Here is a 26,126-nt window from a genome sequence, read left to right as displayed (position 1 = left end):
GTGGCTGCCAATCGCCGTGTGCGCTCCCGCTCTCTCCCCTCGGTGAGCGGGGCCGGCCCGGGACACGCGGGCTCTTCCTCCTTCTCCTCCTCTTCCTCCTCTGGGTGCTCTGCCGGAGCGCGGGTTGTCGCTGCCGTCCTGTGGAGCGCCCGTGGGTGAGGTGGTGGCCCCATGTGGGGAGAGGGAGGGGGGAGGCAGGAGGCAGGTGGGTCCCCCTCCCGCCGCCCCAAGCGTCATCCTTCAGCTTGGGGTGGGCTGCGCCACGCTGCGCCTCAGCGGCGGCGGCCTTTAAACGATCACTTTGAGGGGGGCGCTGCTTCAGGAATGCTTCCCTGGGGCTGCAGGGAAGGATGGCGGGCTGCGGGCTTGCGGGGTGGATGCTGTCCTGCTGCGCGGTTTCTCTTTGTGCTCGGTGAAAGAGGTGGGGACGGGCAGCTCGGAGCCGTGCTGGACAAGCGGAGCCGTGGAGCCAGCCCTGGTGCCGGCGTGCCTGCTGGGGAACCGCGAGGGCAGCGGCCCTGGGGATGCCCTGGGCAGGCCAGAGGGTGGCTGCGGAGTGCCTCCGCCCAGCAGGGAGCGGGAGGAGGAAAGATCGGCTTTCGGCTTCGCAGACGGGCTTGCGAGGTGGCGGTGTGCCTTTTGTTTGCCTTCTCTGGGTTTGGCCCCAGCTCTTCTACTGGCACAGGTTGCCCAGGGAGGTGGTAGGTGTGCCACCCCTGGAGACATTCAAGGCCAGGCTGGATGTGGTTGTGGGCAACGTGTTCTAGTTAGAGATGTGCCTGCTTATTGCAGGAGGGTTGAACTAGTTGGCCTTTGAAGGTCCTTTCCAACCCAAACCATTGCATGATTCAGCTGTTCTTGGCCTGTCATCCATTGTTTATTTGAGTGTCTCTTGGCAATGTTTTCTTGTTAAGTGTGGCTAATGCAGTGGACCAAGAAGCTTGTTTTCTTAACGTTTTATTTCATATATTGCCCTTCCTCCGTTGGGAAGGGTCTGAACTTGACTAAAACCTGAGAGAGCAACTCCAATAAAAGCGTTAGTAATGCTGCTGGCATACTATTGAATGAGCCACTACTTGAAAAGCAAGCGGTTCTTCTCTTGTTCCGGTTTGAGTAACTAGTCTTCTGTGTATCTCTCTAATCCTGAAGCCTTTGACCGTCGAGGTTTGGAGTGCTGAGCCCTAATCATAGAATCATAGAATAGTTAGGGTTGGAAAGGACCTTAAGATCACAGAATCATAGAATAGTTAGGAAGATCATTAAGTTCCACACCCCCTCCCCCCCCCCCGCCGTGGGCAGGGACACCTCACACTAAACCACATCACCCAAGGCTTTGTCCAGCCTGGCCTTGAACACTGCCAGGGATGGAGCATTCACAACTTCTTTGGGCAACCCATTCCAGTGCCTCACCACCCTTACAGTAAAGAACTTCCTCCTTATACCCAATCTAAACTTCCCCTGTTTAAGTTTTAACCTGTTACCCCTTGTCCTATCACTGCAGTCCCTAATGAACAGTCCCTCCGCAGCATCCTTACAGGACCCCTTCAGATATCAGCAAAGTTGCTTAGACTGTTTACCCTTTTAATGAGCCTGTTTCCTGAGTTGAGGCATGAGAGCTCCACATTCTGCAAAACATGTGCTGCAGAAGGGAGGGAAATCTCAGACTATGGGAATAGGCAAAATCTGGGGTTTTGTGTGAGGGAGGAAAGGTATTTACCAGAAAACTGAGACCGGCCCAGAGCCTGGCATTTCTTGGCAGGAGAATAGCTGTAGTGAGATCACTACTGATGAAGTACGGTTTAGGGTGCTAGGTTAGGTCCAGTACTTATGGTGTTTGGACAGATCATCCTTTTTGATATTAGTTGGTAGATCTTTAGTACCCTATCGTGGCCTCTGTGTGTGTGACTTAATCAGCCTGCTTTCCGGGAGCTGGAGTAGTACTTCTCAAAGTTGTGGTTGGTAGCCAGGGTCATGGGGGACCAGCTTCCTGGAGCATACATGCTGCACAGGTGTGTCACTCTGCCCTGGCAGCTGCCAGGATAGGCTGGCCTCTGGCTATTGGCAGGTACCTGCTGTCTGCACGTGAGACCCACAGGAACTGGGCAGACAGCAGGGTGTACCGTGCTCTTGGTTGCACCGTGGATGCCTGCCAAAAGCTCTGCAGATGTAGCCAGAGTGGGTGTCAGTTGGTCCTTCCCATGAAACATGCATGGGCCAAAAAGCTGGCTTCCTGCCTAGGCAGTGGTGACTAGCGGTTCTCTGCCAGCCTTTATGAGAGGTCCCTGACTTGATCAGAGGTCCCCAGGCTAACAAAAGATCTTATGCCTTGCAGTGAGGCAATGTAATGCTGGGGAAGGGGAGCTGTGCTTCCATTTATTTCATAGTTCTGGTCAGAAATTGAGAGCAGAGCTCCAACTCTTTTGTCATGATGGGCAACTTTTTCAATCTCTGAGCCTCTCTTACCCTACCTGTAATGCTTTTCTCCCTGTACCTGGTGAGCTTGGCAGATCAGGCGCACTGGTCAGGCTGTAGTGTTGGTCCATCTTTGTGCTGACTAAAGAGAGGGAATTGGAAGCAGGGAAAGAAATAAAGAAAGCTTCTGACTGCAGCAGTTAAAAATGCAGATAAGGTATTCTCTGGTCTTTAATGCCGTTTTGCTCCTTGGAGACGTCAGTCTTCACTTAGAAGACTTATCAGGTGAGTCCAGACAGTCTTGAAATGTGCTCAGAAAATGGGGATGTCAGAAGACACCTGTGTTAGGGCTGCATGCACAGGTTCCCTCATCACCTCTATAGAAGAAAATGGAAATAAGACTTTCCGTTCTTGAAGGATCTCTTCCTAGAGCCACAGTGTTAATTAATAACCTGGTTACTTTGGGTCACTTGATGCCTCCTGACACAGGAGCTGCCTGCCACTGAGGAATTAGCAAGGCAATGGACACACACACACACACTCTCACAAAAACCCAACCAACAAATCAAACAAAAAAAAAACCCAAATGTCTGCTGTCTCCTGATCACTTATAACTGTGGTGTTTCTGAACAGCTTCCAAAGGCTGGATGGGTACTTCTTTGTCTGGTAACCTGTAAAGATCCTAAAGCTCTCTAAGATTCTGTGATACTCAGAGTGAGCAGAATAACTGGTTTGCAGTGGTTTACTTGTTCACACAGTAAAGTACCTGCTTAACATCAAAGTTTCCCATTCTCAGGCCACAGCAAAATGCAACATAATCTCCTCTCTTGCTGAGCTGTCAGCCCTTGGGGCATCTCTCTGATTCATCTTTTACATGTGCCTTTTGGATAGCTTCATGTCTGCTTCAGACAAGACTCAAATGAATTAGGTTCTTGCATGCATGGTAGTCTTTAAATATCTATGTTAGTGCTGACTAAACAGCCTTAGAAGCCATAGCTCCTAACATATCTATGGTGTGAGTTCAACTCAGGCTATTTGAGGATTAATTTCACTCACTGGCCTTCAGTTGTGCTCTATGGGAGTTGAGAAATAGTCTTGGGTTTGCTGTGGAGATGGATCCAGAGATGTGAGCCTTGCCCACGAGGCTCTCTGGATGTCATATCTCTGCCTATGTCTCAATCCCCTTTGTGACTTAGGTTTAAATGGATCTGTGAATTCTCTCTGCAGGGCATGAGACAGAAAAATCAGATTTAATGCCAGAAGTTAGTCAGGCTTTTCTAGTTAGACTCTGCCCACACCCCCAGCTAGCTATGGGAGTGTTCTTTTTTACAGCAAACTTAAATTCAGGCTGGCAGAATTTATTTCCTGAAAATGGGCAACTCTTCCTGCAGCTTATCTCCCTCAAACTCTTTGGAGCAGCACTCATTGCAGTTAGAAAAGCAGAATTGCCATTCTTCTGTCCTGTCTCCCCAGTCTGTATCTCCAGAAGAAAGACTGAGGAGAGGGTCAGGCTAGCGAAGAAGTTGCTGTCAGCTTCTGTTTTAGTGATTTCTGATCACCCCCTTCCACCTTCCCCAAAGGTCTCCCCAGTAGAAAGAGGCACCAGCTTCCTATGGCCTGATTTGGGCCTGTGGGCAGGATCATGGGAGGGGAACATGGATGTCCTAGGCTGGCTACCTCTGCCTCTTAATTTGCTGAAGTTACATCATTTAGGGCTGTAAGCACCAGTGGATGTTCTGGGTGGTGTGTCAGGAATCTCATCAGTAGCACTGAAGGAGCTGGAAGATCTGAAGTCTTCCTGTTGGCCCTGAACATGACAGGTTGCTCTTGGGCTCCTGACCTGTTTCTTAGGTATAACTGTAAGCCATTGCAGGTGCTTTTCTGTCTCTGTTGACTGCTGTAGTGAGAATTCCCCTGTAGAACAATGAAGTCTGTCCTAGGATTTTGCCCTTCTTCAAAACCATAACATATTAGGTTGACCATAGCTGGTCAATGTAATCATAGCTGGGACTGACTATAGGCTAGTATGATTAGAATTTGGCTTAATAAATATGCATGTTTACCTGTTTATGCTGGATGGGTGTGGGGTTATTTAAAATAATGCCTAATAAAATTATTTAAAAGGATTTATTGAACAGAAGCTTGTGTTCCTTCCGATGAATGATGTTGCTTAATGTTAGCATTTGGGGCCAGGATTTTTGTTGTCAATGCCTGTGGTAGCTTTTTTCCTCTCTCCTCACTTTTGTTCAGAATTCTAGCCCCATTGCTGAAGCTTTTTATTGCCGTTCTAAACATGAGAGAATCTCACAGCTCGGCTGAAGGCAATAAATACAGCTTTTCCTAATTCTGCTGTTCCTAGTTCCAAGAGGTGTAGCATGTTATTAGTGGATTGTGGGGGTTTTGCCTTACAATAGGGGAAGTGAGAGTGAGATGGTATTGTCTTGCCTAGTTTAGAGGGAATCCTTCACAAGGCAGCTTTTGGAAAGCTGCATTCCAAGAACAAGTATTTATGGAATGTTAGTTTTCTTGGACTGATATCTCTCAGTCTAGTCCTGGTCAGTAGTCTAGGTCAGGATGTAGTTCTTCTTGGCTTTTACGCATGTATTAACCTCAATAAAGTAGAATTGTATCATTTTGGTCGTGTGGAAGACTTTGTATCTAGAAGGAGAATTATTTTAAGACTTAGCTGAGAAAGTTGGCACTTCCAAAGGCTTTTTGTTCCTAAAGGAGGGCAATTTAAACGCCTTAGTCATTTTCTTTAAATCAGCATGGAAGAAAGGAATTGGTGTGCATAAGGTAGTAGTGGTTACTGGTGCATATTAACTTGCAGGATCAAATGGATCACTGGTCCTGTGATTCAGATTCTATTTTCTTTTTTAAGTGTATGACCAGACCATCAACTCTGTCTGATCTAACCTTTGCCTGGTTTGTGTGCACTTGTCAGAAGAAGGAGGGACGGTTTCCAGGCCTAGTGCAATTCAGCAATGGAAAGAGCTGAATCTTGCTGCAAAAGGGTGCTGAGAAAAACAAATACTGGAGGAAAAACACTACACTTTCCAAGTCTTCAGCCAGGTCTTTGTCTTCAATGGAAAGGAAGCAGGCAGGCTGTATGAACTGTTTAGGTTAGGAGAAATGAAATCACTGCTTGCATTTTATATTTGCTGTTTTCTGAAACAAGAAGCCTGATAGAAGATTTGCTTGCTTTCTTTTGGTTGGAGTGTTTGCTGTTTGTGTTATATCCAACATCACTAAGTTTGTATGTGCAACAATAACTCAGTTTGGATAGGAACTTGTGAGATTTTGGTCTTCTCAAGGGTAGAGAGGCCTCTGAAATTGTTTCTGTATAAGAGAGTTTCCTAAGATGTGTACAGGGTCTTTTGGTGATAGCACCACAAAGCCCTTTCACCCTTGATGTCGCTTAGAAGTACATATCATGTGAACTGGAGTATTTGCTATTGCTTTATGTAGCTTTCAAGCTTATGGAATTGCAGTCAGTCCAATAGAGATTCTGGTTTTGCTTACTTCCCTGGATCTGAACTATAGAGGGCAAGGCAGAGCGAAGATAAGGTAATGTGGGAAGAGCAGAGTCAGGAGACCCTCCATTGTTCTTGTGCAATATCTCTGCTGCATGATTGTTATGTTTTTTAATCGTATTTATACAGGTCACTTTTACTTTGTTTTCAGCTGGTTTTTTTTTTCCCTAAGAAAGCAAAAGGTGTGTTTTGCCCCTAGGAGAGACTCTTTCCTGATTGGTTTTGTTCTGTTTTTTCCCTAACTTGCATGATCTGCAGCTTTGAAGAGGGTTCCAGTCTTGTGACCCACAGTACTCAGTCTTCTGAAGAAAGTCCAGTCTACTGTGCTGTCACCTTCACCAAAGAACATGGAGAAGTTGATGTTCGAAAGGCCCTTTGTTCTGTCTAAGGTACTCAGTGGTTTCTGGGGAATATTGTTTTCTGGGGAATAGTCTTTCTGTGTCCAGAATTTGGGAAAGTGAAACCCCCAGAGGGATTTCAATGTTTGTTTGGTGTGTTTTTTCTGTTTTTTCTTTTTTTTTTTTGTTTTGTTTTGTTTTTCTGGAATGCTCTGGAGGTAGGTGCCATTGAAACCAGAGGCCTTTCTGGAGAAGTTCTTCTTCATGACCACAAGGAGCAGTGCAGGATCTTCTGGCACCATTTTCTAATTAGTCACCAAGTAGCCTTCCTGTGTTCCTTTCTGCTCAGAGTGGGGAGGTTTTATTTAGGAGAGCTGCTTTTCAGTGTGGGAGGGGTGTCTCCCATGAGACTGGTCCTCTTTTCTTGATATTTATGGAGGGTAGTTACAGTAAGCATATGCTTCAGCATGTTTAAGTTATCTTCATGTAGGGTACTGTATAGAGCTTTTGCACTGAGTGTTGCAGGGTAAGATTCTTGTTTTGGCAATAAGGATTTAGCAAAGCAAAACTATGCTGAAATGCTTTTCCATCTTCACAGTACGATGGAAGCATCAACTGACCGTGAAAATACCCATTTGTTATGACCTTTTTCATGTAAAGGAAAACCAAGACTGGGACACTTCAGTCCTGTAACTGGGACGTACTATGCTTTCTCCCCTACTGCCTGGGTCTTGGGTACAAGTGGCAGGATCTCCTGTACCTATTCTTGGGTGTTAGCAGTAGTTAGTTAGTTAGGGTGTGGCAGTACCTATTCGTGGGTGTTAAAAGCTACTTGTTGCCATTGCCCATTTTAGCTTATAGGCAATACTGTTCTCCTGAAAACTGCCACCAGGGTAGTTGCTGTTCAGGCTTCCCGCAGAAATACTGCATGCTGAAACACTAGGCTGGCAGTAGATATGGTGGTGATGAGACAGAGACAAGAATAAGGAGTCCTTATTAGTAAAATGATTAAAAATCATTTTAGGGGGGCCAGTGATGTGAATGGGGTTCTCCTGTGGTGCAGAACTTAAGTAACTTAGATAACCTCAAAGAATGCTCTGACCTTGTTGCAGCAAGGCGTATGAATTACTCTCCCCCTCTTTTATTTAATTTTTCCCCCCATCCCCAAGGATGAAATGCCTATGGTTCCTTCCCAGGAGAAGCCAGAGACAAATTCATGCCCTCATGCACCTGGCAAAAACTGTGTCTCTGGTGAGAGGAACAATGGGAACTGCAAAGCTAATGAGAAGGAAAGGGAGTGGATCCGCCCTGATACACCCAGCAAATGTACATGGAAGCTGGGGAAACCCCTCTCTGCCTCACCCCATCGTCATACTACTCTGTAAGTATTACATACAGCGCTAATTTTCAGTGCATCACTAATCCTGGACCCCTCAGAGCTATGTGGATTTAACAAAAGATGACTGATTTAAATTGATGCTGTTTAGCCTGTATGCTAGTGCTTTTAATTCCCATGTATAAGCAAAGCTAAGAATCCAGATTAAGCATATAAGGGGCCTTGCACCAAAAATGCAAATGTACATGGACTAAACTGCCTTATTTTAAGTAACCTGGCAAGCAGTTCCCTGAATTGATGAAAGATTGCACTGTTAATGCCTTTTGCTTGTAAAATAGCAGCCTCTGAGCAGTGTTAAGCTACTTCATGCCAGGAGGAAGTACAGAGCACTTAATTCTTGCCTCAGCACTTGGCTTGATGTCTGGTTAATCCTTGTTTTGGATCAAGGACTGAATGTTTGTGAATCTGTATCCAACTGACACTATTTTAAACTAAAATATTTACAAAAATTAACTCTCGTGAAAAGGAGGGAGAAGGATGATTGAAAAAGCATCGGAAATACTGTGTTACTTTTGTATGACCTGCCTGTGGCTCCCTTTGTGAATAAACTGACTTTGTTTGTATGTGTACCAGGCCAGAGCCTCTGAAAATCCTGCCAAGCATCCTGGATAAAGTTGGCAATACACCTTTGGTGCAAATCAACAAGATTGGGAAACAGTATGGGCTCAAGTGTGAACTCTGTGAGTACTGCTGCAGGCCGAAAATCAAATATATGAAGTTTATGGCTGCTTCTCATATTCAGAGTATACATCAGTGTGTGCAAAATACAGATCTGCAGTTATCACTGAAGATCACAGGAAACAATTAAAGTAATGAAACTGTCAGTGAATGGTTTGCTGTTTTGTTTAAACCCCAACTATGCTGGAGATATCTGGAGGCTCTGATCAGAGTCCTGAAAGGTGGTGTTTAGCACCACTGAAAGGATTAATGCTGGGAGTACTGAAATCAAAGTGTAGGCTGAACAAGGGGAGAAACTTCCAGGTTGATCAGAAACTCTTTGGCTGAGGAATGTACAGGGGAAGAGGTAAGGTGTATTGGTGGAATTCTCTTCCCCCATGCTATTGCACTAGAAGAGCCAAGGGGCTTTTTATCTTAATGACTGGACTGTAATAAACAGTAAAGATTAAAGGAGAGGTCATATTTTGAGGAGACTGACAGAATATGAGTGGCTTGGCTTCTGTGTCCAGCATCAAGTACGAAACTTGCCATGTTGTTGTGACCCATAACAGTGGAGATGCTGTGAACTGAATCCCCATCTCTGGTGGTGTGAAACACTGAGGTGAATTGGACAGACATGTTAACATTGTTGCTCTTGCAGATATTTGAGGCATAAGCAGTCTATTTAGCAAATTACTGCTGTTTAAGAACTCTGCTTGGTTTCTTTGTTTCCAGTGGCAAAATGTGAGTTCTTCAATGCTGGGGGCAGTGTGAAGGACCGTGTCAGCCTGAGGATGGTAGAGGATGCTGAGAAGGCTGGGATCTTGAAGCCTGGGGACACGATCATAGAGCCAACCTCTGGAAACACAGGTAGGGAATGGAGAGATCTCTAGCAAAGTGTGGGGGAAAATGCTGTGATGGTTTTCCTGGAAAAGGCAAGACTTAAGATTGGAGCATGGAGGCCGTCTGTGCAGGGAAGAAAGAGGATCTCTTCCTGCTTGCATGGTGTAGGGAGCAGTGCCTCTTCCATCTCACACAAGGAACAGTTTTGCAATGGCCTATGCTGACCAGGCTATGCAGGTGGGAAGGAGGCCTGTTCAATTTGCAGGGGCTCTTTGCTTTAAAATAAAAGAAGTTTTAGCCCAGATTCACCAGGATATTTAGGCCCTATTCAGAAATGAAAGTCTGACTGAAATTATTGGGGAAAAAAGCACCAAAAGGCTGGTGTGAATCTGGATCTTCCCCTTCTGAGGTCATACTATCATATCCTGCTTTCTGGTCTATAGGTTTTACAGGATTCTCCTTGTCACAGAACCCAAAAGATAGAAAGAAGGCAGAACTGAAGGAGATACAAAACAATTACTTCAGAAAGCTATCTTTTAATGTAAAAGCAAAGACCAGGGCAGACAGTAACCTGAGAGAACTGGATTTTGCTCTAGACAACTGCTTAGAGCTACTGAGTATGTTAAATGTAGGAGCTAATGTGTTATATTTTTGTCCTCTCTGCATCCCACTTCTCCCTCAGCCAAAGTCCTGTGTTGATGTTTGTTGCATTTGCAGTTGAGTAGCAGAACCTACAAAGTGGTAGAGTTCAGGTCTCAAAATACTTTCTTCATCACAGACCAAAATGGAAAGAGGGAAAGTGCTGGAAGGCTTCTCTTCAGTCCTCAGCCTTAGTGAGGCCTTTGCTGTCTTTTTTTTTTTTTTTTTGGCATCCTTATTTATCTGTAATATGCTGAGAAAAGTTTCTTTGGGCTCACCCCCCTAGTATTTAACCACTACTTGATTTACTAGAGGTGTAGGTTATTCTTCTCTTACAGGAACAGTTAAAGACTACTTTTTTTTTTTTCCCCACCCCTAATCAATCCAGCCTAGTCTAGAAACAGAGCCAGCTTTGAACAAGCAAGTCTCTGTGTGGGGTGAAGTGCCTGTGAGGCATTGTCATGAGCATGTGTTGGTATTGTGCCTAGTGCCCATATCAACTAACTCGATCTGTTTAGCTTATCCAGCAGAAAGGTTATCTGATGACAGGTGTAAGCTTCTCTTCTATAGGGGAGGCAGTTCTGAGCTTAGCTCTTCAGGTAGGCAGACAGTGACAAGCTAGAAGGCAGAAATCAGGCTGGAGGTGAAGATGTTTAAAGTAGAAATGAGGTGTCTGTCTCTAACTGTCAAGGTACTTCACTGTGGTAGCAAGTTGAGACAGTGCATTAGAGCCTCAATCACAAACAGCATCTAAATCACATCTTTTCTGAAAGGACTTAGTTTCAGCCCATTGCAGACTAGGGATTTAAGGCAGAAATGGGTCTTTAATGCTCTTCTGACAGTATCAAAATGATTGCTCTAGTCTTCTTTAGCTTAAAGCTCATTCCTTTACCAGATAAAGTGGCTGAGACAGGAGAAAGGGAATATGCATGTGTTAAAGCTAGTAGTTTGTACAAGTCAAGTTTTCCCATCCTTGGCTAAACTTTGTGTTGGTTGTGATCCTCAGAGAACTAGCAGCATCTGTAAATCCAGTTCTCCTCAATAGCCAGAAATGTTCCTTTTGCCATACCTCTAGAGACACTGTACTCAAGCCTCTGGTGAAAATCTGATTAAAGCCAGGGCATGCCAAAGCTAGCATTGTGGGTTTTGCTCTTTGTTGCTCCTCACTAAATACTCTACATGTCTTTGCTTGCAGGAATCGGGTTGGCCTTGGCTGCAGCAGTGAAGGGTTACCGCTGTATCATTGTGATGCCAGAGAAAATGAGCATGGAGAAGGTCACATCTGTTTTTATTTTCAAGAATTTACAAATAAGGAGGTTTGCACTTGCAGAGCTCCTGGTGCAGATGAGTGCTGTGCCTTTAGCAACCAAGATTTAGGCATTTGGTCTCTCAACTCTGCTGAGGGGCTGTTGCCAGAGCCCAGAGAAATCCATGGACAGAAAATGTCTTTTAAGACCCATCCCCACAGCACTGTCACTTTGAAAACTGATATAGCTGTTTTAAATACAAATGTCAAAGGAACTTGAGATTTACCTAGCCCATTGAAGTGACTACATGTCCCTGGATTAGCTCTCTGTCACTGAGCAAAGGAGGATGAAAGAAAGCAATGCTGAAGCAAGGCTGTGAGAGAGCCTGTTGAGATCCTCAGGTTACACTGAGCAGTACTGGCAAGCATCTGAGTTGTGCCACCACAACAACAAAGGGGAAGGAAAAGGTGCCTGAGTAATGCCAACTTACCTTCACTGTGGAAAGCACAAAACATCTAGCTCTAGACCAAGCCCTGTCCTGCGGTGCTACACCTGCAGCCAAAAGAAGAGTAGAGAGTAGAGAAGAGATCCCATGTGACTCATAGTTGAGGCAGCAAATTGTCAGTAAAACTGCTTATTTCCATTCAATCACTTCCAGTGTTCCAACTGAAAGGCAGTGTCACAAATAAGAACAATATCCCCTGAAGGCCTATACCTATTGTTTGCTCTTACGTGCTGCGGAGGGAGAGGTACTGCATGGTCATTGGTGGTATGCAGCACCAAAGGCCTCCCTCCTTTCTGAAGACAGGCTTTGCCTTATCTCGGTATCATCAGTTTGCACTTGTGAGTGGTTACAGTTGAGTGGTGCATAGGGTCTTGGAGGATTTTGTTTGCTGCCTGTGTCCAAAGGATGAGGTACATATGCATAATCTGCACTTAAAATACTGGGCTAACAGCACTGTTGGAGTGTGGAACATACGTGACCAGCATAAGAGGAGATGGTGTTTTGCCTCAGTAAGTCTTCTCAATATGTAAAAATAGTCCCTACAGGCCTGAAGGCTGAGGATAGAGGCAGGAATTTGACCTCTATCTTCTCAGTAAAGCTTTTTTTAAGATCAAGTGACATTAAGGATTTGGACCCATGGCACAGTGATGTGAGGCTGGGGTCTAGGAGAACTCCTAAGGAGGCTATTGCAGGCCAGGCGAAAGGGAAGAGGTTTTCTTTCCCCTGTATCCTAGTGAAGTCTCTGTACTGGGAGAGTGTTTTCTGGAGTTGTGACCACCTTTATTTGCTACAGGTGGATGTCTTGAGAGCTTTGGGTGCTGAGATTGTGAGGACCCCAACTACTGCTAGATTTGATTCTCCCGAATCTCACGTGGGTGTAGCATGGAGACTGAAAAACGAAATCCCCAATGCGCACATACTAGACCAGGTAAGAGCCAAGGCGTCAGGCATGGCATGGGAAGAGGTATTGCTTGTTCCTTAGTGCCCTTGGCTGACTGTTCAACACCTGAAGTGTGTATCTGGAGGAAAAGATGTCTGAGGTCGGAAGCTGAGCTGTCACCATGCTGTGGGGTAGCAAGTTTTTATAGTCATTAGAGGGCAGCAACGAGCTCATGTTTGCAGAAACTGCAAAACAGGGGTTTTGCTGCCACATGGGCACTCCTTTGTAGAAGAATGGGCACAAGGGTCATGACGTACCTAAAAGAAACTGTCCCACAGACAGGACTGATCATGGCATTAGTGGGTGCTGGCACCTTAGAACTACTCTTAAATTAGGTCACTTAGGAAGGTTGTATCTCCCCTCAGGTACTCTGCCTAGGTCCAGATGATAGATAAGGAAGCAGTGTGGAAAGGGTATATGCAGCTGTTGTGGGGCTTTGGGAATTTTAGCCATGTTTTTGAAATGCCTCACAATGTGAATTTTGTCTTTCTGGTCTACTTAATTGGCTATTTTGTCTTTCAATATAGTACCGTAATGCCAGCAACCCCCTGGCACACTATGACACCACAGCTGAAGAGATCCTGCAGCAGTGTGAAGGTATGCTTGCTTTTCAGTGGGTCCCTATTAGTCTCTTACTGTTAGGTTCTTGGAGAATGAGTACTGAGGTGGATGAGAATGCACGGATTTTGATATAGCAAATCCCATGCCTATGCTGGGTGTCGTTAGAGAATTACCTTATTTGGGTAGTTGTAGTAATGCTTTTTTTTTTCCCCATTAAAGAAAGATGCTTTAATTTTTAGACTCTTTTGCTTGTGATCAGGTGGAGAAAACAGTGATGCTTAAGTTATCTTATTAAAAAAAAGAAAGCCACAGATAGACTGGCATGAATGAATAGGGTCATTTTTCTCAGCTCAAAAATACAAACATAGGTACAGCCTCAGACCAAATACTCAAGCACTCTGGTAGCTTCTTCACTTCGGAGTCCTCAGGAGTAGAAACTGCTCTGTGTTGCAGATGTCACCAGTAAGACGTTTTTAGTCTGCACAGATCACTTCAATGTTAGCTCTAGGCAGCTGAGTTGGAGTACCAGAAATGGTTGAAGTGTGGCAGCAGAGAGCTTTAGCTGGGCTAACTCCCGGCTGAGGAATTGGATTGAGAGCTGTTGGAGGCATTCAGTGTGATGAATAGGCTGCAGCCTACCATGTAGGCATTTGCCATAGGCAGTAGAATGAAGTAATGTAAGAGGCTAGTGATCTGCCTTATAAAATAGTGCTCATGACAATGACCAAAACAGTATTTATCATGTGAAAATGAAAGAGTAGTTGTGTTAACAGTTCTCTAAAATGGTGCCTATCCCATGCACTTGGCACTTGTTCAGTAAATTATCTAATATAATGGGCTGTCTATTTTAAGTTAGAAAATTAATTATCTGTGTCAGGAAATATGGTAACAGTAAAACTACAGGTGTCTCCTGTATGAGCCACCTCCATCTGTGTCCAGAGTACCACAAATTGGTGCCTTGCTAGCCCATTGAATGAATATTTCAAAACCACTGCTGAAATAAATAAAGATTGAGAAAGGTGGTCTCAAGGTAGGTCTCATAACAGCTCTTGGGAAACAAAGAGCCTTTTCTGACACTTTTTGCATTTTGTTGAAGAAAGTCCATACTTGGAGTAAGTGGGGTTTTAATCCCTCATTCTTCCCTGGAAGTGTTCAAGGCTGGATGGGGCTTTGAGCAACCTGGCCCATGGCAGGGGGATTGGAACTAGATTGTCTTTAAGGTACTTTCCAGCCCGAGCCATTCTATGGTTCTACGATTCTGGGGGAGATTTTACAACTGTTTTCTATCCTTAAACAGGAAAAATAGACATGCTGGTGGCTACAGCTGGCACAGGAGGCACTATTACTGGTATCTCCAGAAAGCTAAAGGAGAAGTGTCCAGGTTGCAAAGTAAGTGGCAAACCTATTTTTCTGTAGTGGGGTGAACTCCAAACTGCTCCACTTGGCCCGTGCCATTCCTTGCAAGCCTGCCCTGGGTCTCTATGGGAAGCTCATGGATTTTCTCAGTTAAAAGGTAGTTCTAAGCAGCAAAGAAAAGTTGTCAGGCTGTCTGAAATAATGACAGGTCGGTCTCACTGGTGACCAGAGTTCAGGTTTGTCTCAGCAGATGAAAACTTGCCCTCAGATCCCTTCATGGGGTGTCTGAGAAACTTCCTTCACTGGTGTGTATTGCAGTTTTGTGTCCCCTTTCAGACTGTGCCTTCACTAACTTGTCTGGAGCTGCCCAGGTTCTACCCAGTGAACTTTTTTCTGCACACACCAACCTATGTGTCTACCTGTGTACTGTGTTAGATTTCCTCACAGAAGTTGGTATTGTGTTTCAATTGTGAATACTTGCCTACAGACAGGGAGTGGTAAACAAAATAATACTTACCTGCTTACACTTGGCACAAATATATTGGCTGCAGCGGTGCCTTACATGTGAAGAACGATAGTCTTGTTTCACAGAAACCCTGTCTTCTGTTTAAACCAAGCAGAGCCCATGTAAAACAGGATGGTGCCCTTCACTTAGTGTCCACAGCCTGAGGAGACAGGATGGGTTGCCAAGGGGCCAGAAGCAGCAAAACATTTTGCTCACAGGGGAGGTGAATGTTGCCAGGAAGAAATGAATAGGAGACTAGCTTGCTGTTAGCTTGGCTGTGTGTGTAGCCAGTGTGACACAAACAGCTGTAAAGAGGCCAGTGCTCATGAGTAAATAGCTGTACTCTCAAAAACAATGTATCATAGTAGCCAAAGTGAAAACTGCTTCTTCAGATTATAGGTGTTGATCCTGAAGGCTCCATCCTTGCTACACCAGAAGAACTGAACAAGACTGACAAGACAATGTATGAAGTGGAAGGAATTGGATATGATTTTGTCCCCACAGTGTTGGATAGATCTGTGAGTCATGCTTCTTCGTTTACTGACTTTTGTCCTCTGTTGGGATGCACAAGTGAGGTGAAAGGTGGAAGTAAAACTTGGGGAAATATTTCTTTGAGCTGAAAGGTGAGGGCTAGCAGACAGAGCTATTCCCGTTCCATCAGCAAAAGGAGTCCTTGAAAAGTTTCTGCAATGGCCACATTAGTTTACAAATGCTGCGAGCAGATAACATTTTCCTAGAACACAGAACCTTTCTTTTTCTCTTTAAACTCAGCCCAGTCAATCAATTAAAATAAACCCAAAACCCCAAGCCAGAACCAACCAACAGAGCATCCCAACCCCTCCTGGCCAAAAGTGGTATGACTGTTGTGAGCAGCGCTTGTGTTCCTGGGAAGCCCTCCAAGATGGGAGGAAACTGATGCTCTTTGTGTCTGTCTCGCCACAGCCTGTTCTCACAGCGAGGTTTCAATAAGGAGTCTGTTGTGTTAATGTGATCGTCTTACCTTGGTGAAAAAAAGCCACTTGGCATTTGGAGGATGGAAACCCAGGCACATGGCTAGGGCTCAGTTGGGCAGCTGTTACCTCAAAGAACATGAGTTGAATTCACACTAGTTGTGTAGCTTCCCTAGTCTTCCTCATTTAAATATACCCTTTTTTCTGTCTTCCTGCTCCTTCCCAGACAGTGGACCAGTGGTACAAGAGCAACGATGAGGAGTCGTTTGCTTTAGCACGCATGCTGATCCGAGAGGAAGGACTGCTGTGTGGTAAGAGCAGATGCAAATCCTTTGAGTTTCTCTGAATAGTGTGGGAGGTTGAAGCCTTGTGCAGGTCAGGGGGACCTCCTGCCACTTCAGAAGCTGTCTTCTTCACCCTGGGCTCCTCTGTGGTCTCCCTTCTTCTCATGCTTTCTCATTTCACTTACAGTTTGACAGTTTTGTTTCTGATCTGCATTTTGACAGGTGGCAGCTCAGGCAGTGCCATGTCTGTAGCTGTGAAGGCAGCCAAAGAGCTGAAGGAAGGTCAGAAATGTGTTGTTATCCTCCCTGACTCTATCAGGAACTATATGTAAGAACCTGCTTGCTTTCTCTCTGGGAAAAGGGTGAGACAGTCCTTCAGACCTCCTTATAGCAGTGGCGAGTTGAATACATATTTTTTACAGGACCAAGTTACCCAAGCAAGGAATGTGTCTGGGACACAACTTCTGAGGTATCTAGAAAGGATCTGACATGAAGTAGAAATGAGCTTAGGCCTCTGAAAGCTGAGCCACTTCTTGTGTCTGACTTCAGTATATAACCATCACTGGATAGGATCTATCACAGGAAAAAGCTTGCTTTCACTGTTTACCATGGGTATCAGCCCATTAGTGGAAGAGTCCCTGTAAGGCTGTCTGCTCTCTCTGCCTGTGTCCACAGCAGAACACAGCACTACTGTAGCAGCAGCCAGTGTTGGAGTGAGTTTACAGGTGGAAGTGTGGGGACTTTGAGCTGTGCCAAGAAGTTTCTGTCCTACCACACTGAAACATATCCCGAAACATATCCCAAAACATGGTGGTTTTAGTTGTGTTTCCTGACTTCCATTGCATCCAACACAACACTAGACAGCTAGAAACTAAGATAGACCTTGCCTGAGTACAGGTTGGCACTTCACTGTTCCAGGCTATGTGTCTATTGTATTGCAAGAGACTCATGTACTTGAAACTGTTTCATATGGGATTCCTTTTTCTTCTCAATGTCCCTGGCTGCGTGGGTCAGTGTCCCATAAGGTTGGATGGCAAATGGCAATACGTTTTCCATTACACTCTAGTTGTTAGCGGTAGTGAGCTGAAAACAGTTGCCTCTGTTATAGTATTAAGTTTGCTGTCAGATGTTCAGCCTGCTAATGAGCTTTTCACTTCCTGATACTTTTCCAGGTCCAAGTTCTTGAGTGACAAATGGATGATTCAGAAAGGGTTTATGAAAGAAGAGGACCCTGGCAAAAAACCTTGGTAAGCATGTCAGATCCATTTGAATTTTCATGAGTCTATTCAGTTGACTTCATGGCAGTTGCTAAATTAAAGCTATTTCAATTTACACTACCTTTGATTTAGCTAATATTTCATGCTATTGTGTTGATGCATAATTGCAGCTATTAATCAGGTCTGCTTAAATTATTTGATATCCTTCTTTGAGTTGCATGGCAGCAAAGGAAAACTTGGTACTTGATGATTTTTTTTTCATGAAAAGGGTTGTATCTGAAATGAAAAAGTAGTTCACAGAGAACCCTTCTGAGAACAGTGTCCTTGAATGCAAAGCTTTGTGAGTCTACGTAAGTGGAAGGGGATCTTCCCTAAATTGGTGCCTATAATGACTGTAAATATGGCTGGCTCTTGGAGTAGGAGCACAAAATTTTCTGTTTAAGGTACAAATAATGAAACTAGGGAGATCAGTACTCTCCACCAACTATCTGTAATCCTAGGAAGTAGATGAAATGAGGAAAAGACTTTTGGTCTTACAGCCTTCTCACACTGCAGTGACTTTCTGATACTGGGGAGAAAACTTGAGAGCCTTGAAGCTTTGCTGGCTCTGACTGAATCCTGACTCTTCCCTGCAGCCTTTTGTTATCCCTGTAGTGTTGAAGTCCACTGTATGTGGATAACTGACTGGTTTTGTTCTCTCCGTAAGACTTGTGTGGGTTTGTTTTTTATTTCATCCCCAGGTGGTGGAACATCAGTGTTCAGGAGCTAAGCCTCTCTGCTCCCCTTACTGTGCTTCCAACTGTTACCTGTGCAAAGACTATTGAAATTCTGCGGGAGAAGGGATTCGACCAGGTACCAGTTGTTGATGAATCTGGGTATGTCCACATATATCATTATTCATCTATATGTATCACTTCCCTCACCAGGTCCCAGGGGAAGTCTTTTAAGTGGTTACAAGAAGTATAATATCCTGTCACTCATCTTTCTTCAGTTACAGTAACACAGTTCAGAAATGCTACCTTAAACACACCAGTGCTGGACTTAGTATGTTGTCATGCCTGTACTGTCCTGCCCTTCACGTAATAAGCTTCTAATGATTATTATGACATACTTACTGTGTTTCTGCAGGGTATTTTCATTGTTTCTTATAATAGCTGTTTAACTTCACAAAGCAAAACTTCATGTTTAAAACAAACAACCCCAAACCTACCCATCTCCACAACAGCTTTCACCTAGTTTCTTCAGAACTCTGCATTATAGTGCAATGTTGTAGTGACCCCTAGAAAGAGATGAGGGGTTAAAAGAGTGAAGTTGTGCTTTTCAGAAGCTCTCTTGGATTGCAAGAAACTCTCCAGTTGCAAGGACTAGAGATACAAAGGGCCTGATGTTCAGAAGGGCCAGGCACCCTGCTGACTTCTGTGTGAGGCTCCAGAGCTTCTGAGAACTGGACTCTGCCTCCTGCGGAGGCAAAGAATCCAAGTATACCATCACTAATGTTGCTTTATATCATGAAGCAGTTGAACTGACTTCTCCAGGCTGGCTGAGAGCTGATGCTTTTATCTACAGGAATACCTGAGGCTTTTATGTTGATTATCCTTATATGTTATCTTCTCTCTCTCTTTCCCCAGGGTGATTTTGGGCATGGTTACTCTGGGTAACATGCTTTCTTCACTGCTTGCTGGAAAAGTTCAGCCTTCTGATGAAGTTAGCAAAGTAATCTACAACCAATTTAAACAGGTAAGCAGGTATATTCTACAACTCCTAGTTCTATGGTTCAAAGTACTACTACTGTACATGCCCTAACACTACAGTGGCATCGGGTTGGGTAAGGTTACTGAGCACAGATGTGCTAGGTTACTTAATAGCACCCAGGTTTGAGTTGTGTCTCTACATAATTCTATTCCATTACTTCAACAGGCTTTCTTCTAGTATGCTTGTCCTTTCCTCTTTCCCCAAAAATCCTGGCACAGATGGCAATGTAACCAGGAGAAGTGACAGGGAGTTGTTGAAACAACTCTTCTAAGTAATTTCTGTATCAGCCAGAAAACAAACGTTTGCCTTTTGTATCAGATGCCTTACTGAAACACAAGGTGGCTGCCAAAACCTAATGTTGTCAAGCTATGTGAATTTTGATGTTAGTCACTTTTACCTGTTCATCCAATGTGGTATGCCAAGATACCACAACTTCCCAGCTCTTCTAAAATACATTTGTTGTTACTGTTGCTTTGCTTCTCTTGCAGGAAAAGGATTTTGTTTTTAACACAGAATGCTTGACCTAGTTTTCACCAGGCTTTGGCTTCAACACTGTCCCACACTAGATGAGGTGCTGTATTCCAGAAGTATATGTAATGTTTCCATTCAGTCCACAAACTACCAAGTCCCTGAGGTTGAGAAATGATGCTAGTTCTTTATGGACAAATGTAAATATATTTTTTTCCTTCCCAGACAGATAATCAAGCATCAGGTGGAAATATGGTGCGTAACAAAACTGCTTAGTTCATATTCTCCCTCACTTGGGCACCTTAAGAGTTCCTGGGGCTGGTGGTGTGCAGTTTTGTAGCTACAATGGTGTTAGCTGCGGTAGCCAATTCTCTGCACTTCTGAGGTTGTGTTTTTTTTCCATGAGCAGCTTGAAGTTTCTTATGCTTCTTCAGTAATGAACAGCTTAACCTTTTCATTTGCCTTTAGTTTTGTCTTTTCCATGGTGGAGGATGCAAGGGGAGTGACATAGAAGTGGTGGTATTGTTAACATGCTAACTAGAAGTGTCATTCTGTGGTTATTTTCCGTTTGAATTGATGATTTAATGAAGCAACACAGTTAAATGCACATAACATCAGAAGTATTGTGGATTTTGCTTTTCTTACCACTTTAGTCAGGCTTATTTGACTTGTTTATTGGTAAAACTGGGAAAACAGATCATGTCATGAAATGACTTTTGATGTGCTACAGTTAGGATCTGTACCACAGCCTGCACCAGTATGAGGTTGGCTTAACCGGTGACTACCAAGGCAAAGCTATTCTTTGATGTGAGCACCACAGTTATTTTGTGGAGATCTTTTAGAATGGAAGAGTAATGGTTATAACTTTTTTTAAAGTCTCCAGTAGAATACAACACTAGGGCTTTGAAACACTAACCATAGGATAATTTGCCAATCCAAACAAGTGCTGTGTGTTAAAGGAGAGGAGGGTTGTTCTTGTGGAGTCAGGTGTTAGTTCCAGTTTATGTCTTCGTAGTTGTCCCAGTGCTGCCTGTGGGCTCCTTGTCCTGATTATCTTTAGTCTACCCTGTTCCTGAAGACAGGTCTATTGATTATACACAATCAGATGGCAAGGGGCTCTACCCCTTCAGTGACCTTTGAACTTGGGTTCAAAAGTTAGGCTTTGCATGCATGATTGCACACAAAACTGCTTGTCTGTCAGTGGTGGTGACTGACAGTTGACTTGATGCAGCAGTAGGTCTAGATTTCTCTCCACCCTCACCTGGTCTACAGGTTTAAGGATTGGTGTTTCAGCATGCACTGTAGCCTGCTCGTCCCTTAAACACAGGCTACTGGGGGTCCTTTTGATCTCTTCTAACTTACAGTGTGTTAATGAGAGCTCTGTGTTCCAGTGCAGCCCAACTGTTTATGCTGCGGCACTTATTCCTCAGTTACAAGCTGACCTCATGGCAGGATAAAGGCATTTTAATCTGCGGTGCAACACTTTGCTATAAATTCTTTTAATCCCCTTTAATGAAAGTATGTCAGATGGTGGGTGCTGCTGTTACCTGGGAGAGTCACTGGATAATGAACCTGTTGCTGCTGTTTCATACATTAAAGCATGTAGGAAGAAGAGTTTTGTGCATTCTTTCAAATGATTCCAGCAGGGGATTGGCTAAGTATTTTAGAAGGATCTGTATTCTTTCTGTAGTCAACATAGGTGCTTTCTTGTCTAGCCTTTGTAATGTTGGACCTCACTAAAAATGAATTTTTAATTCCTAGTTCCTTCCTTTGTACGTGAATACAGTGTTAGCTGAGCAATCTTTACTCTTGGTTTTGGCTTGTTTGTGCTTTTCTCTTCCCCTGCCTCCTTTGTAGATTGTATTTGCTTTCCACAATGATTGATTGACAGATTCATTCACTTTTTCCCAGTCTTGCTAGGGTAGAATCACCAAGTATAATGAGTGTTACGATAACTCCTTTTGTGAGACACATGGAACACTTGACCTTCTTCCATCATTAACATTTCTCAGATGTTCAGTGTGTTCGGCATATTCATTATGTTTACAGAACCAGAATGAAAAACTTCATGTAGTGCTTCATTTTTTGTTCTGTATTCTTGAAATCAAAACCAAAGAAAACTGATCTTTTAAGTTGGCCTTGATCTGTTAGTGTTTTACAATACTTCAGATGGGAGCAGTATATAATGCTGATGTATTGTTTTAATACTACATAAAGTATATGGGGATATACTTTATGTATAAAGGACTGTTTTGTTTAAGTTTTGTAACTCTCTCCTCAGATTAACCTGAAAGACAGCTTGGGGAAACTCTCTCATATCCTGGAAATTGACCACTTTGCTCTAGTGGTTCATGAACAAATTCAATGTGAGTATGATGTTCTGTGGCATGTAAGAGATAATCTTTGAGTAGTAACAAAAAGCAAGTACAACTGTGAAGGTGTAAACAAGTTCTGAAGAAGCCAAATTCTCTTTCTGTGTATGGAACTATGTGCTACTAACACTTAGTAAGACACTAGCACTTTAATTCTTGCAGAGTAAATGTTAAATCCATTAATAACCTCACATCCTGTAATGTACCTGCTTTTGGAGCAAGTTACTGCTCAAAACTGAATGCCTGAGTCTAGTCTGTTGTACAGCAGCTTTATTAGTAGCAGTAAGCCAGTGAATGAGCTCCTGCAATACAATTGAGCTTTGCTTCTTCCTACTCCTATCATGCAACTTCCAGCAGTTCCACCACACTGAGTGTCCCAGGTTAACTACATTTTTTTTGCCTTTCTAAAGCAAAACCTTTATTACAACTTCATGAAATTTGGTAAGATCTGGATGTCAACACTGACATCACCATTGCAAGACAGCTTAGTATTTCTTATTCCTGCTTATTTTGTTTAACTAACTTGTTCCCCTTTACTTTATGTTTTTCCTCCGAACTCTACTTTTCATCAGCCTTCTTGAAACTCTTTACACTGCCTTCTTTATGAACTGGGAATGACTAAATAAATATTCAAAGCTAGAGTATATCACTGTTATATGTGAACAATATTTTTTCCTGGTTTGTCTTTTTAGTGGGCAACTTGCAAATTAACAAGCACTGAGAAACTAGGCTAAAAAACAGTATTAAGACTCAGCAGATGAATTTGTCTGACACCTGTCTCAATTATAACTGTAAATGAAGAGCAGACATCAAATTTGGGCTTGTTCCTGATAATCTCCATAAAGATGTGCTTTTGACTCTGTGCTAACTATTCATAAACCTAGAATGTCCCTGGAAGCTTGCTATGGAACAGTGATTGAATAACTGAAAAGTTCAGGACAATCCAGCTGGCTGAACAACTGAGGATATGAGTAAGCTAAGCATCTCAAGACAGCTAGACTTTAGGAACCGCAACTTAAACCACAGATAAAGGTCACTTAGCCACTTGGCTCCCAGGTCAAAGGCTTATGCTCACAATGAAATCACTTGAACCTGCACTCTCAATGCAGCAATGATTAGATGGTTAATAAGTCATTTGGTTATAAATGGAAAAATGTTGTATTGTGATTTTTACACTAATTCTGTATTTGGTAGTGGTGTAGGAAGATAGATGGTAATGTTACATGTCCTCAGGTAGTGGCCTCTGGTTCTAATAGGATAATACCAGTTTGCAGCTGTATTGAATAGACCCTCAGAAACTAATGTATGAGGAAAATATCTTTCATAACAGAGGATTTGGTTTGAATTTTCATGTCAAGAAAAGTAAGTCTGATTAACCCTTATCCTTCCTCCCATCATCAGTTTCAGTTTCTGTAGCTTTTTTATTGAGGAGCCTTTCTGAAATGAAAATCCTTGCCACTTCTGTGTGACTGTTTGTCAAGGTGCACATTCCCCCTCGATGTACAAGGGTCATCAGTGGTGACAATCTCGATCAACAGGCCCTGACACTTGGAGCTGGCATGGCTTGGCACGTGCCTTTACAAACAATGCCATTAAAGGCAAGTGGGATGTTTGTGGTTTTGTGGCTCCTAAGGGCAGAATCCCCTCTTTGTTTCTGTGTAGATCACACTGACGGTTCCTCTAGCAAGCGGCAAATGGTGTTCGGCATCGTTACAGCCATCGACCTGCTTAACTTTGTGACTGCACGAGAACGGGAAAGAAAGTCCACCTAAACACAAGCAGCAACATGGAGCCTCTTCAAGAACATTTTGCAATCTCCAACAAAGAATCAGGTTTATTTCCAAGGTAGAATGGTCTGTCCTTAGGGTGTTTCTTTTTTTTTAAATTCTGAAAATAAGCAGTCAGCTGTTCTGGTGTCAGCTACACAGCCAGTGCATTTTGCTGTATTACACAGCTTCTGGAGACTTGTATCTTAAATAAGTTACACAATGTTTCTCACCAAGACAATTTATTTTTTTTACTTCTATATATATATATATGTAAAAATAATGCCTAAATTAATTGGTATGTTCCTTACTTGTTATGTCTGAAGTCTGGCCTTCCAATGCATTGTTTCAGATTCACAAAACGTGTTGAAATAAAGAGTTACAGAAGCAAAGGCCCAAGAGAGCTAAACTTTTTTTTTTTTATTTTGTACAAGAGTCTTAAGTTAGATAATGCCTGCATGGAGGCAAAAATGGGACTGGAGTGTGCTGAGAGGAAAGAGGGGTTTCCCCTTTGGTGGTGACAGCAGAGTAAAGAGGAAATCTTGAGGGCTGGCATTGAGGGTTGTTTCAACCAGCTGCTCTGAAGTAAAACTGACCTGAGTGGAAGCCTGGCACTGAAGTGACAAATACAAACTAGTGACTGTTTTACATGGTGCACCAGCTTTCACTGCAAAGACAGACCTTTCTTTTTTCCAACTGTAACCTGACAAGTAAGCGCAAGTGAAAAGATTAAAAGGTAAGATCAACGTTCTTGCCTGAAGCTTTTTGAAAATCACACTGTTTCATCTAGTACCTTCTCCCTAGCTCTCTACCTTCTTATTTATCTTAAAGTGCTTCTTTTTATGCCTGCATTAGAAGAGCCAAAGGTAACTTGTCAAGAGCTGTAAAATCTTTCAAGTCTTGTTCAAGTGCTCCTATGCTGTAGTGCCTTATTCCAGGAGAAAAACCCTGCTAGTAGTTGGATTCACTGTAGGCAAGCTTGGCAAAAACTGGAAAACATGGTGTGAACTGGTAGTGTCAAAAGTACACAAGAGTAATGCACAGTAGGTGTGTGCAGCTACAATTTTTGGCCAACTTCTGTAACTCTGGATCCTTCAGTAATGTTTGACTTGCATAGCCTTGGCAGTTTGGCACTAGCAACTGCATCCCTGCACTGCTCTGCTGAGGCTACTTACTGCTGATGAATGGAATCACTCCATGGTTACAGGAGGAAAGTAGTGGTTCTTCATCTTCATTAAAGACTACTCTGGTCATTTTCTGGCTGGCCTCTTGCCAAGTATAAATGTTTTAACCAGCAAGGGTGACAATTTTTTTAGCTTATCTCTTCACTGAAGTAAAAAAAATACTATTTAGTCTGGGACTGTTGCTGTTAGGATAGCAAAGTTGTTGGGTTTGGGTTCTTTTTGTGTGTGTTGGGTATTCTTGTGGTTTTTTGGTTTTGTTAAAGCTGAAGGGAGTTCTAAGTCAGCTAAGAGAAAACAAAATGGTTATTTAAAAATCGCAATTACTACCTCCTGTATATATAGATTTCTTTCTACCTTGCTGGCCTCCCTGCAGTAGTGAAATTTGCTGTACATTTTGGAAGTGTGTGCTCAGAGGAGAGAGGTGGCGGAAGCCATCCTGTCCCATGTCGGTGCAGAGCAAAGAGCATCAAACAGAGCCTTTGCAATTTTTCTGGCTTGGAGGAGGGAGGCAAGAGCTCAAAGCCAAAGAAGTGACACCAGTGACAGTGCCTGCCTGCCTGCCAGCAGTGTGACAGCCTTGTTTGTTTTCTAGCTGTTTCTATCTCACCTTAAATTTGTGAAAGTTAAGAACTTTGTTGTAATAATAAAAAGCTTCAGACTGATTTCTGCTAACGCCTTAATGCTGTGCTGCTAAATGCAAAGTTTATTCTGTTCTTCTTCAGTTTATTTCCTTTGGCATTGACTGTCCCTTCGGATTAGGGCTATTAGTAAAGTAACGTGACTCATACTTACCTGAAACTGTGGTTTAAGCGTTAAATTCATATACTTCCTTAAGATTTAAGACAACTTTCCCCAAGGCTCTGGAATAAACCACCAAGTCTAAAATGTGTGACTTTAATAATGTTTCTAAAGGATGGATGATTTTTTTTTGTTTGATTGGTTTCTTGTTTGTTTACCCCTATGCTGTGTAGTGATTTCTTCCTCACTGTAGTAGCAGCCCCAGCTTGAGTGCTGTAACTTGTGGAAGGCTGAACTAGTGGGAGAATCAGATGTGTGTACCTGTGTATTAAAGAGGCTATTTTCAAATCTGGTTTGGCTTTTCTAGGCTGAACAGCTTTGTCTTACCTCTGTAGCTGCTTGGCAGAACCTAATAACTCATCTTTCAAACTGTACTTTCGAGCTGCTTCCCAAGAGGTCATAA

General features: G+C 43.3%; 1 protein-coding gene across 5 annotated transcripts; it reads left to right on the top strand.

The window, feature by feature from the left end:
• LOC134155370 (cystathionine beta-synthase-like protein) lies at window positions 1–24,134 on the top strand. Of its 5 annotated transcripts, none has more exons than XM_062602504.1 (18): window positions 1–155; window positions 6,204–6,334; window positions 7,480–7,664; window positions 8,253–8,359; window positions 9,072–9,206; window positions 11,014–11,093; window positions 12,364–12,498; window positions 13,038–13,107; window positions 14,369–14,460; window positions 15,325–15,450; window positions 16,109–16,193; window positions 16,389–16,494; window positions 17,339–17,413; window positions 18,124–18,258; window positions 19,012–19,120; window positions 19,829–19,858; window positions 21,885–21,969; window positions 23,638–24,134. In XM_062602504.1, exons 2-18 carry the CDS (start codon window positions 6,293–6,295, stop codon window positions 23,745–23,747), a joined length of 1,707 nt encoding a protein of 568 aa, XP_062458488.1. In that variant the 5' UTR covers window positions 1–155; window positions 6,204–6,292; the 3' UTR covers window positions 23,748–24,134. The 5 variants fall into 5 exon arrangements, with proteins under 5 accessions (XP_062458488.1, XP_062458484.1, XP_062458489.1 ...); XM_062602500.1 differs by having other exon boundaries at window positions 7,453–7,664; XM_062602501.1 differs by having other exon boundaries at window positions 56–160; window positions 7,453–7,664.
• The last annotated feature ends 1,992 nt before the right edge of the window (window positions 24,135–26,126 follow it).

The sequence above is a fragment of the Pezoporus occidentalis genome, unplaced genomic scaffold, assembly GCF_034315485.1.
Source record: "Pezoporus occidentalis ecotype Australia unplaced genomic scaffold, CSIRO_AGI_Poc_V1 ctg77, whole genome shotgun sequence".
Lineage (NCBI taxonomy): Eukaryota > Metazoa > Chordata > Aves > Psittaciformes > Psittacidae > Pezoporus > Pezoporus occidentalis.
The sequence above is the reverse complement of the archived record's forward strand: the minus strand, read 5'-3'. Positions and strand labels throughout refer to the sequence as shown.